We start from the raw sequence: 13,814 nt of genomic DNA, 5'->3' as shown, positions 1-13,814 counted from the left end.
GAATTCATTTTCTCAGATCCACTGGCCACCTCTCATCTGGGCAAGACTGGTGTCATCAATATGACACCATGAAAGAGATCCACAGGGAAGTTATTAGACCACATCTTTAAAAACAAGCCCATAAGAGTGTCATCTGTGTACAAAACCTTACCTGTACAACATACCAAAACCCTAACCATCTACAGTAGGGCAAGAACCATTCTGGAGGCTTGGGGGAGAGGGTAAAGGAAATATGGAAATATTTTTCAATGGGATTATTTTTTACCTCATGACAATAATTTTGTAGGCACAGATCTAAAAGTATGACTGTGTTCAGGGCAAACCATGGTCAATACATAAAAGGACTTTGACCACTAAACAAAGCTAAATGAATAAAATGAACATACCCCTAGGCCTAGACAAATAAACAAAAGCATGCACATCTTCACTAGGTGGTGCAGGACATAAATTAAAGGGGGGGTGAATATTTTCTTACACTGACATGTCTCATCAGAATTAATGACATGAACCATTTCATATTTCTTACATCAGCACAGCAGCTTTATTACATCACTTGTTATCAGTAATGACATGTCACAAGTACTAGAGGGAACCTTGATCATACATTCTAGAAATAGGCTGCTGTACATAAAGTTAGAGATACCCGTAATTATATATTATGGTGCAAGAGAGAGATCGGAAGAAGTAAATTCTTACTGGCCTAGGTATGCATCAGACTGAAAGCGTACGGTTACTATGGGTAGATATACGCTAGTTTGCATTCCCCATCAGCGATGCTTATACAGTATGCCTAATACTGAATGAGTCATTCCTGATTGTACCCATTTCAGCACTATGGTCAGATGTTACATGAACGCGTTAGGCTACGGTTCTATGGTTCAAGTAGTGTGCTGATGGGGGGGACGGGAGACAAGACATTTGCTGTGTGGGATAGTTTCACTGCAGTCGGAGGCCTTCAACAATGCCGCTGAGCCGCGAGCTCAACATCCTTAGCTGCCACTCTTTTGGCCTTGTTCTGGAGATAGCGTGCTTCACCCTCCTTGAAGCGCTTCTCCTCGTCCTCTCCTTGAACCTGAGGGGGGGAAAAAACAGGCAAAACGACGTGTGTGAATTGTGTGTGAGTGACAATTACGTGTCACTCACACACAATTCATGTACAAAAGGTGTGTATACTGTACACACGCGTCTACACGCACGCACACACGTACGCACAAACTTACACAGACTCCCCATGATGAATACACCTGTTTGTATGTTTCTCTCTCTCTCTCTCACTCTCTCTCTCTCCCTCACTCGCATGCGCGCGCACCAAGGGGCAAGGCTGAGATATTTACTATGAGGCCAACCCGGATGTTTAGTAAATGTCCAGCGAGAGGCGCTGTTTCACCCGTGCCGACCTGTGAGTTCAGAAAGAATTTATTTTAACGCAAGCCGATGGGTTTTTACCAACTTTCAGACTCGATTTTCTTACTGTAATAAAAATTGTCATAAATTCTATATGCTTCCAGTCGCTAGTTTAAAGTCTCCTTTCAATCATCAGGATATGCGTTTTGCTAAATTATGGTTCTATTTATTATAAAATTGACGATAAAGTAGGCTATTCTCTAGGAGGGGCGGGATGATTTGATTGACACGCTACACAACCAATAGCATTCATTCCCCGCCCCCCGCTCTTGATTGACAAGTTACCCAACCAATAATGGTCTGAACTCATTCTGACGCGTAGTGAAAGATGGCGGAGCCACAGTCTGCAGCAAAGGATTCATTTTCGGTCTGTAGAAAGCAGCGGAGGGGGTTTGTCCATCTCATTTATACAGTCTATGGCGCGCACACACAAACACACACGCACACGAGCGTGTGAACGCTCAGCTTGCACCTTACACATTTATCTCTGACCTTGGTGCTTATCCCTTGCAAATTGACTAAATGACTGCAGTCATACACACTTGGTATGTTTCTACATTATGCACTATTTCGGAGCACACATCTTCCTCCCTCTGACTCATTCAGCTGGGTTCGGACACATAGCCATGGGAGGGCGTACTTGCTAGCCAGCACAGTTTAATCAGACTTCCAGGCAACCTCATGACTTAAATACAACCACTGCCATGTCAATGACAACACCTACTTTTATGGCGCTGCCTGCTTTTCTGCTCATGCATCTCTGCATCTCTGCACAGTGTACCCAGTACCCACAAAACATGTGTCTAAAAATAAGTTCTAATTTTATAATGTCATTTTACTATCACAGTCAATCGGACACATCTGTTATCAAGGGGAAAATTGTTGTAGTTTTTCGTTTGTCGTTTGACATGCATATGTCTATAATTTAGGGTTATATTCACATGTTCAAGAGTTCAAGGTGTTTATTGTCACATGGATGACTAATATAGCTGGGTGTAGCAACATTGCAGGCAGTTAAATTATTCCTCACTATTGAGGATAAATACAATAAAGATAATGAAAGAAAATACAAATAGCCAGAGATACATCTACATACTGTAGGATCTGTAGATGTAAAATATTCTATTTAGAACTTTCTTATACCATCATAAATCTAAATACTACAATGTTTAGAAACATTATCAATGTAAACAAACAAACACATATTGTTTAAAGCCCTTCTATCAAGTGCTGAGACAATCCACTGATATCTTTGTCATTTTTGGTGGTGGACCTAAACATTTGTTAAGGTTTCACATTTTGTATCACTGATTGAGGCCATAACCACTTAAGTTGTTGACAAGTGTCCCCCACTTTGGTCGCCTCCCTTTTCCACAAATATAGCCAATCTACAAGCTCACAACGCAGCACTTTGTGGCGTGTTGTGAGCTTGTAGATCTGATATTTTCACAGAATGTTTGCCTATTTTCACACATTTAATGTCCGATTATTATGACAAGCCTGGAATAGGGATGCTAGGGTTCAAGCGGTTAAGAGAAATGGCACTTTAGTACTCACAACTAAATGACTTGTCAGGATGTATTATTATTACACAGTGGACACCAGGTGGTTGGCACATTTCATGGCCACCTACCATTCAGGCTTCACAGCTAACAGATGGGACCTGAACTTTTCGGAAAAGAGGAGAGTGTTGCCAACGATGACAAAACCTCACAAAAATAAATCATTAATATTCACTGATATGAATTTCAAAGATGATGTATTACTGGTATAGAAAACATTGTAAAATCACACTGTGTAGTGTGTATACAATTATGCTGTGCCATAAATCTCTTATACACGGTAAAATGTGTTAATTTAAGTGTAAATGTAACCAAATGGACCATCACGGGTCCATTTGGTTACATTTGTACACTCACTGAGTTACAATTAATAAATGAACACTGAGGATTTTATTGTTTAGTTGCACATTTGGAGGAAACAAGTAAACTCAGGGCACCGTGGAGGCTCCCCGAGTTTGAGAAACCTTTTAAATCTTTCTACCATCTAATTATGTCATTTTGTCCATGACCTTGTCATTTGACCTTTTCAACTCAGGGAAGCTCTTCAGGGTAGCCTCCTGATCATTCCTACCAAGTTACCGCACACACAATTCCTTTACAGCAAAGATCCTTTATAACTTCAGAAGTATTAGTAAACAAACATTGCTCTCCAGACTCCAGGATATAAGAGGAGCAAAACTGTCAGAAAAAGCACTGCACAGAATAAAAGAATCATCATGACTGTGGGAAGCCCTCATACAGGCATCTGCTTAGTTAGTGTAAGGGTGCATGTGTACAGTACGTGAATACACGCTCATGAGACACATATTTGCATAACTAAATCAGACAATTTTGTGCTAGGCTCAAAATATCCTTCTGGTGTCCCTGTATAATTGGTGTGCCTTGTCCTAATAACTATAATTATGCAGGTTGATCAACTTCACAGTGTCAAAGGCCTTAGTTATACTTAGTTGCACACGGGTGGCGCACGCCAAAAATAGCCGATCTACAATCTCACAACACATAGCGGTATGTAGCGTTGTTAGCTTTTAGATCTGCTATCTTAGGTGTGCAACACAGGTGGACAGCCAACTATAAAACAAGCATTACTATTTTATGCTAAAAAAAGCATTACTGTTTCATGCAGAGAATAAAGTGCTGATGACGTAAAGGTACTCAGCATGAAACGCAACATGAATTTCTCCATTACCATCACTTTTTATAATCCCCACTAGACAGGAGCCTTTTTTACACCTTATTAAGTGAAGGTCAATGATGGAATCAGGATGAGCAACATTAGCCTCATTCTGTGCTTTGCATGTCTCTAAAAGTTAAGCCAATAACAAAGCCAATAACAACATTTGGTTCGGAGAGAGAAATACTGACACACATGGATCTATTTAGATCAATACAATTTTTTATAGGTAAAGACAAATGGCTCACAGTTTTTAAATATTTAAATAGCCCTCCTTTTTTCAGAGCCTGTGTATCATGGGCTGAGGGCTACCTTTCTATTTTTGCATGAATTAGTTTTCTCTTGTCTTCTCTCATAAATTAGATTGTGTGTTATTTTACACAAGGTAGTAGACATTAGTGTGAGCCCATGTCCCTGACCTGGAGCTTTCTTTTTTCTTTAAAGAGTAGCCAATCATTTTTTACCCCTTTTTCTCCCCAATTTAGTCGTTATGCCAATTGATTCCTCCCCACACACATTTCTGTGTTGTCATTGCTGTTGTATCCTACTGATTCACCTGCCAGTGAGGAGCCCCACCAGGAGGCCGTAGAGCCTTTGTCCTACTCCTCCCGCCCAACACTCCCCGCTGACGGGTGCCGCCCCAGCCCGTAGGAGTACGTGCAATGACCGATACCACCCTCCCTGCCCGCCTTCCCTCCCCTGAACACGAGCCAATTGTGTTTGTGTAGACGCTCGACAAACCGGATGCACAACGGTGGATTCGAACCCAAAACCTCCGTGGTGGTGGGCAGGGACTTTTACCACTGTGCCAGCCGAGCACCCTGACCTGGAGCTTTGATTTAGGGTGATTTACTGGTCAATTCTTCAATGTCACAATATTATGAAAGTGTGGGCTTGATTGAGTAATCATTGGCGAACTTGAAAACATTTCTGCCGTGCGGCTATAATTTCTAAGTAGTTTTATAGTCTTCTTTTCCTCCATTTGAAAGTTTCTAAAGTTCAAATAATTTCATTGAGTTTCTGGCTCAGGTCATAAATTAAGAGCTCAGGGGTTGTGTCAGTAATACTGAATGAGAAACCCTGCACATTAGGCTGACAAATCTCTGTGATACAGCCAAGTGTCAGACACAAAGTGGCCTCATTTTAGTCAGGATGACTTCATTAGAGATTTGCATTGGGCTTTTATGACTGCACTGTCATAAATTCACTGCCAGGCCGAAAGCCAGGGACGGGATATATATATATATATATATATATATATAATATATATATATATATGTATTTTCACCCGGGTGACATTAGCGCATGCCTTTCCAGTTCAATATTTGCTCAAGGACACTTCAACAAGACACACAACTTTTAATGGACAAATTAGTTGTTTATGCGGATGAATCCTGTGGACTTCAGGAGAGTGTCTTCAAAAGAGAAAGTTCCTTAACTCGACCCTGATGTCTAGTCACATTCAGTACAGTATTTTGGGAGGAGGGAGGGTTATGGTGGAGTGAGCGCATCATGGAGGTTAGGTAACTCTGGATAAGAATAGTCAGGTAACTTCATAAGATGTAAAGCTAAGACAAGACTTAGAACGTAATGCTTCGTTATGCTTCAGCTGGTCATTCCTGGTAACCAGGAGAAACACCAATGGAGGTTGAGTGAAAAAACACAAATGGTGCAAACTTGGCCTGGCAACATTACTGGTACAGGGGACTTGCTCAGAAGATGCCAGCAAAATGTCAACAGGGTTCTTTTGTGTTAGCACAGCCTGTTATTAGAGTGGGCATGGGGCAAACGAGGTGGTGCCAAATGTCATGTCTCAACAGTAGCGCTAAGCAGAAAGTAACCAGCTCAACAAAAATAATAGGCTAGCCATCTGTGGGACTGTGTGGGGCCTCACTGGAGAGTGAAACCTGATTTATACTTTGTTGCATGCTGGTGTCCTATGCTGAACATAGCTGATCTACAAGCTCATATAACGTGTTGAATTGTTACAATAATGACATTTCAGACAATACTAAAAGGTGTTTTTATCTGATACTCTTCTGAAACCTTATCAAAGTATTTCCATCACTGTCCCTTAAATAAAAGATTTGAGAGGAATAAACTCATACTTTCTGCTCTGGTGACAGTTTGTTGCCCCTCTAGGCTTCAGCTGAATTACAGATAGAATCAATCAATGAGGATTTCCATGTTGGAATCATGCATGATGTCATAAGTCATAATGCTTCAGTAAATTGAGATAGTCTATGTCTAACCACTATATTTTATACTTTGGCTATTCAGAATTAGCAGATATACAAGCTCACACTATGAGCTTGTACATCTGCTATTTCTGAAAAGTCTTGAAAATGTGTGGTCATTTTTGAATAATTTAGATTCTTTTTTATACAAATCGTATCTTCTGGGGTTCCCTGGCACACCATATTTTCAGATGGGGGTCTGTGGCCAAATACGTTATTTTGGGGGTCCTTGGCATGAAAAGTTTGAGAAGCACTGGTCTATGAAATCAGTAGCTTATATAACAGACTTGTAATAACAAACTAATGTATCTCTTCATAAGATCAACTTGGCACTCAGCCAATCATGGCTGTAATTCAAATCTGTTTATCAATCTAGGACATTATGAGCAACTACTGTATGTCTTAATATCCACAATGAATGGCACATGGTGCAATGAGAACCTGCAGCATGGGACAAATAAATACATTTATGCAAAAGGCCCAAACAGGATTGTTTTGAACATACATGTATTATTATTCACAAACATTCTGAAAGAGTTTGATTTGTAGACGGAAAATATGCTAACTCTAACCCCATCAACAACGTGTTGTTAGCTCGTTGTAGAAACACTAAATTAGGACATTGGTAAACTGGACAGCTGATGTAGAAATCTCACAGTCTTTGGGGAATTTACAACGTGTCTCAACGCGATGTGTTGCGAGCTTGTAGATTTTGGCCGATGTTCCCCCCAGAACATAGATGCTGGGGTTAAAGTGGTTAAAAGAATGTATGATTTTTGCGGGAAAGAAGAAATATCTGCCACCAAGGCACGAGTTAACCCGTTGCTCATTGTCGTAAATGAGGAGATATCTAAAAATAAATCGCCATGACAACCTAGCTTGTTTTCATGTCAATGGAGGCCAGCTGAGTCTCTGCCTGCTAAGAGAGGGAGAGAGGAACAGAGGGACAAAGAAAGTGATGGATGGACGGAGAGGAGGGTTGAGAAAGGGAGATATAAGAAAGAAAGATTAAATGATAGAGTTGAAAAGAATGGATAGAGGGGGAGGGATGGAGGGAGGAGTAGAGGGAGAGGAATCAATGGGTAGAGAAACGAGAAGCGAAGGAACGAGGGAGGAATAATTGAAAGAAAAAAGTAGGAGGATGAAAAGAGAGCTGGAAGAGGAGGAGGAGGAGGAGGTGGTGGTGGAGGAGGAGGTGTATGAATATATACATACAGAAGGAGGAAGGGGAACATGTTGAGACAAAGTGGGTGGGATGGAGGGATTATTATAGGAGGGAAGAAGGAGAGAGGGACTGAGGGATGAGATGAGGAGGGAGAGGAAAGTAGGCATGGGAGGAATAGAGAGACACAGGGAAGGAGAGAGGGAGAGAGCAGGAGGGAAGGGGGGTTGGGAAGCAAGTGAGATAGAGAGCGAGAGAGAGAGAGAGAGAGAGAAAGAATGGATGGAGAGAACAAATAAGGAAGAAGTAGAGAGAGAAAAAGAGAGTGATGGGATGGTGTGTATGCACAGTGGAACGCCTCCACAGTGTACATTATATAATTATATAATCGTTCCTCCAGTCTATACTATTCATCTGAAATGAATGCATGCACCATAGACTAAAATCAAGAGCATGGCGTCCTAGTTGATCTCTGACGTCATAATGATGACATCATATTAACAGTCTCTCACAAATATGGAGTTTGTTTTGGTTGAACGGCGGGACAGTGGATCTGAGATTATATATAAATCCATACATACATAAAAATACAACAATGCACAAAGATTCGCTGCAGGAGCTTTACCCCTGCACCACCCGAGTCAGTGCCCACAGAATCTCTAACCTCATTTATCCAAGACAACAACCTGCTTCTCCTTTAAACGTGTTCTCATCAGCACAATCTCCGACCAGTGGCAACCGCACAGTTGAGCATATCTCATTTAATTTGCCTGCCCCCATTTAATGACCAGTCCATGGATTCATTTCAAACCACCAGACAATTGATTACAAGTCCGCTATAGCACCGTAACACTTACTGTATACTGTACATACCACAGATGTCACAAACACAGTGATTGCTAAAGGGGGGTTAGATTCATCATTATCCTCATCATCATCATCATCATTTTTCAATGGTGTCCCAGTCTGATATTGTCCAAGGATGATGCTGTGGAGAGGAGGGACATCCCACTGTTTTCTTTCTTCTATTTTTTCCCCCATCTATTTCTCCTTCAGTACATGCACATGCACACAGACACGCACACACACACAGTAACCCAGAGCACAGCTAAAAGTCTAAAAATAGCAACCACAGATGTTTCATGAGAGAGCGAGCGAGCGAGGTTGAGAGAGACAGACAGACAGACACAGAGAGGGAGGGAGAGAGAGAGAGAGAGAGAGAGAGAGAGAGAGAGAGAGAGAGAGAGAGAGAGAGAGAGAGAGAGAGAGAGAGAGAGAGAGAGAGAGAGAGAGAGAGTGAGAGTAAGAGAAAGGCAATAAAGCACCTGAAATAAAAAATAGCAGCCACTGTCCTTTTGATAAGGCTATATATAGCACCGAATGAGAGCACAATCGGCCAGAAACAAATTACACAGGGGATTGGTTGACATTTGTTCATACAGTTTTCATATTCATCATTTTATAATGCATGGTACTGCAAGCCAATACTACACTTGAAAATATGTGTGTGGGTGTTATTTTATTTTTGGCTGGAGAAATTCTGCTCTTGCTGTTTAAATTGCCCATAGTTCAGTACCGAAAGATGTGTCCTTATATACTGTAAATTCACACCTTGAATGACAATGTGTGGAGAGCTTTGTTCAGAACATGGACGTTGCTACTTTGTCAGTAGGTTCCTTTGCATCTGGATAAACTTGTGTCTCCTTAGCCAGGAATTCTGCCAAACCATCAGCAGCAACCGTATTTGGCGGCTGAGTTTCGTCCATGTTTGACATTCATAATAGGAATAAACACAGAAGCACCCAGGAGGAAGTGGACTAAGAAAGTGGAGGAGCCAAAATGAGTTCCTGTTTGTACACAAGAAAGGAGGTGGTGCCCCAAGAGGCAAAAACAAAGGGGTTTCTTTTCCATTTACCGTAATGTGTACAGGCCATGCCCATTCTGCATTTTCTGCAAAACACATGTTTTGCTACAACTCCTTTATCTCTGGACTCAAGTGATCAAGATAGTCAGATTTTTCAGATTCCATTTGCCTACGGCTTTTAAGGGGAACATTTTGCACAAAATGGCACAAATTCTGAGTGCAGCATACGCTTTGCATGAAACATTACACGCACACTCCCAGTAGCCCAAGGAAGAACCTCCACCCTCAATTTTTCCAATCGGCCTCATGGTGCCATTATACCATAACCTCTTTGGTCTATAAGTCTTGAAATCCCCAGGATTCCTTGAATCATGACGCGACTCCTAGTTGGAAGTCAAACTATGATTACATTGCATGGTAACATGACTACTTAAAATATTTTTTTTGAACAGGGCTTAAGTGGTTAAATAAAATAAAATTCTGTTTGTGGATTTGTGCTTGTTCATTGTCTAAAATTAAATATTATTTTCATATGGTGAAGTTTAATATCTTACAATGAATGCGCAAAATCTCTGTACGTATGTATGTCTGTATCTCGAGAACCGTCCGCACCGGTCTAGTATACTTAATAAATAAAAGGATTATCATCAATCATCAAAAAATGCATATTTGTATTCATTTGTTTCATTAAGTTAAATGTTCTCAAATAGAAACATTCATCAAATGTAAGTTTTTCAAATGAATTAGAAAATGTTGCACTCCTAACAAAATATCGGGCTAGGACTCTCCAAAATTGGGATCGGCATTGAACCCAAACATCTGCCATCGTTTGGGCACTACCTGTTATATATACACCAAGGGGCTGTCAACTTTGCTCTCATGTGGGGATGGGCTGTAGCTTGTTTACATTCAGGCCATAAAGCTACTGTACATTGTGTGATATGTGGAACCTACCCATATCACACATCTCTCTAAAAATGGAGAACACACCCAACACAGACTACGGTAGCCAAAGTGAGACAATTACTGCCAGTTTTGACAATATAGAATGAAAGAAGCAAACATAGAAATATATAGAGGAAAAAGTAACATGGAAAGTTCGCACATGCACCATTGATCAATAGCATTATTTCTCATTGAAAACACATATACAGTGTATCGCTGAATGTAGCTTTAATCAAGCGTTCCGTAAATAGTCAAAGTCAGAAATAGCCTTGATGGAGTCATCCTCTCTCCCTCCCACACATAAATGAAATCACAATGCATGCAAGCTCATATAGGCACGCACGCACGCACGCACGCACGCACGCACGCACACACACACACACACACACACACACACACACACACACACACACACACACACACACACACACACACACACACACACACACCTCAACTAAATAAATACTGTACATGCGCTGTACTAGAAACAAACATTCAACTCAACACAAGTCCTATTACTGACTATTTACGGTATTTCATCTCTATCTTGCACAATATACTATATCGTACCAAATCTTTTCTCTCTATATATCCCTTTCAAGTGTATACATACGCGCACGCGCGCACACACACACACACACACACACACACACACACACACACACACACTCTCTCTCTCTCTCTCCCTCTCTCTCTCTCTCTCTCTCTCTCTCTCTCTCTCTTGTTTATCTGACATGCTACAGCAGAGCCCTGACATCCAGCTTGCCATTTAGATTTCTATTTATAGAGTTGAGAATGAATTATTAAAAAACACAAGGAGCGTTCCTTTTTTTCCTCTTTTTCTTCTGGGCTTTTCTTGTCACCTAGAATTCACAATGATTGGAATCATCAATCCAATTCACTCCCACAGAAACAAAGGCCAACATGCATGCGTGCATACTGTGTAATGGAAATCGAAAAGAAGGTGATGAATCCAGAAAGAAAGAGACAATGGCAGAGAGTGAAGGGTTTGTCTGAAATGGTAACGGGAGGAACTGATATTTTTCAAAGGGGCAGTTAGCAGAGATGCACATTTTCAGAGTTGGCTAGTTTGTGTGGGTGTCTGCTTCCTAATGAACCTGTCACGGATGTAAGGTGTTATGTAGCATCCTTGAGGTGCATCAGTGTCTGCGAGAGAGGGAATGTACACTTGTGAGAGTGTGTGTGTGAGAGTGTGTGAGAGTGCTTGTGCGTGCGTGTGCGTGCGTGCGTGCGTGTGTGAGAGAGAGAGCAAGAGCGAGACAAACTGGTGCGTGTGCATGCATGTGTGTGCGTGTGTGTGTGCGTGTGTGCATGTGCCTGAGCGCGCATGTCTACAGTGTTGACAGTGAAACAGACCAACATAGAACTTGGTGACATGACAGCACAGCAGAGTACTGCACCCCAACCCATTTCCACACTTCACCCCTTATTCAAACTGACAAGCATGCCTCTCTTTATTTTTATAAAGTTCCCATTTCATGCTTGTGTTACTTATAACGCCATGAGGACATAGAGTCTTTGTTCTAGGATCACAGGTGAATGCCACACTGTTTAGTATCCACTCTTCTTTCTAGTTTTCAGACCTCTTTTTTTAAGATCAGGTGAAACATTTTGGATTTTACCAATGCCTGATCGGATCTAATCTTCCTGATGAGTCAAAATCATCTTAGACCATTGCAGACAGCTGTTCATCTCCAGTCAATGTCGATGTATGACTGACTGGCTGGGTGACTGATGAAGTTACAGCATTGGTCAGCCAGTTGGCCTAACAACTAACCAATCACAGAGCAGTCGTCCATACAATAAATGTTCTGTTGGCTGGGGCTAACCTTAACAGGCATAAAGTAATTGCTGGTATTTTGCGGTATGTGTAATAGTGTTTTTTTTTTATAAATGTACACTTACTAAAGCTCCCCTTAAAGCCTCCATCACTTTGCACCTATGCCAGTAAGTGCCATAGGTGCGCAGCTTAACTAGACTTGACTAGTCTTGTTTTTGTTTTTCAACCTGGGTTCTAGTTTCCTCACTGTTCCTGTCATGCCTTTCAATATATGTTTTAAATGCTTTATAAAGTTCTTCTGGTTTGGGTTCATAAAATAAAAAAAAGCATAGCCTTATCATACACTAAAAACATACCATATTTGATAATCTTTCACACTGGCATTTTTGTAACAATACCCATTTAATGTAATCCCATTCTGCAGACAGTAAGTGCTCCTCTATATTATATAGTCTGTAATATAGAGGAGCTTGGTGCTTGCGGGGTCATTCCCGCTGCCATTCCCAGAAAATATGCAAATTTAATGCACACACATTAAATAATGCATATTTAATGCAGAAGAGGAGCCTGTGGCCAACAGCAACTATGCCACAAAGCAGGGCTTTGACAAAGTAAGGCCTGGTTGCAACCTACCTTCAGAGGAGGGACCAGTAGAGGCTTGTGGTGCTTGTCTAAGGAAATATAGGTGAAGACCGCGCTGACTGCGCGATATTTCCCATGGTCGGGTTCCATGACTGACGCAGCATCTACAAACACTTCAATCTCCATGGACTTGTTACTGTTGAACATCATCCTTCCTGTTACCGTCACCACACTGCCTGGAATGGGAAAACAGGAAGAAATGTAATTAATGTTATGCTATAATGCTGTTATATTATATTTCATTTCATGTCCCTGTTGGTGTGTTGTTAAAAAACGTTTCTATCAGTTTTCAGCAAACAAAAGAGAAAAAGTGCCTTTGATTTTCTTCATTTGCGAATTTCAGTTCATCAACGCCTAGTTCTAGATGTAAGTAGTAGCACTTCATCTCTTCTGCCAGTCATGAAGGATAAAATGCATTCTGGTATTCTTACTTTTAGGAATTACTCATGGCTCTAGGGTGGAAAATGTAAATAGGCAACAAGTAAGTTTCCAAATTTAGATAAATCCCAGCTCTATGCACCATTGACTATAATGAAAGCACGTAATCTGTGATAAGACGCAACCAACTCTCAGTTTGCTCTCCAAACGTTTTAACAGACCGACCGACTGACCTAGCCTGGGAACCAGGCGAAAATGCCAGAGCAAAAAAAAAAAAAGCAAGAAAAAAAGAAATAGCTTGCAGTGATGTACTGTAGTCTGGTAATGCTAAGCTATGACCAACCAACTGGCCATAATACAAAAAAAAACTGATTTCAAGACAGTATGACACAATGCCTAGAAATCATTGAAAATTCTAAATAGTTGGGTAGATGGGTTAATATGTAAAGCATCCATTGAAGGTGAAAAACATACTAGGAGTACTGGATACAGTAGGGTGATCTATTTCCTCCTTGATGTTCATAAACTGCATTATACTTCCTGGTTGCCATAGAAACGAGGAGAGAAGGCGCAATCCCAGCGATCTTTGACAGCTCTCGAGAGATGCAGCATGACATCCTTTAAGTACTAAATAATAACCTATGT

General features: G+C 41.0%; 1 protein-coding gene across 2 annotated transcripts in view; it reads right to left on the bottom strand.

Moving 5' to 3' along the window:
• Positions 1 to 511: 511 nt before the first annotated feature.
• The window catches only part of acot7 (acyl-CoA thioesterase 7), a 62,707-nt gene continuing 49,404 nt past the window's right edge, over positions 512 to 13,814 (bottom strand). For both annotated transcript variants that reach the window (XM_084070490.1, XM_084070489.1), the window contains exons 8-9: positions 12,783 to 12,967; positions 512 to 1,072 (exon numbers count right to left, since the gene is read on the bottom strand). In XM_084070490.1, coding sequence (XP_083926616.1) covers positions 956 to 1,072; positions 12,783 to 12,967 — 302 coding nt within the window. In that variant the 3' untranslated portion in view covers positions 512 to 955. The remainder of the gene's footprint in view (positions 1,073 to 12,782; positions 12,968 to 13,814) is intronic.

This window comes from Gymnoscopelus microlampas (genome assembly GCF_963454915.1).
Source record: "Gymnoscopelus microlampas genome assembly, chromosome: 10".
Taxonomy (NCBI): domain Eukaryota; kingdom Metazoa; phylum Chordata; class Actinopteri; order Myctophiformes; family Myctophidae; genus Gymnoscopelus; species Gymnoscopelus microlampas.
Note: the sequence above shows the minus strand (reverse complement) of the source record. Positions and strands in the feature narration are given on the sequence as shown.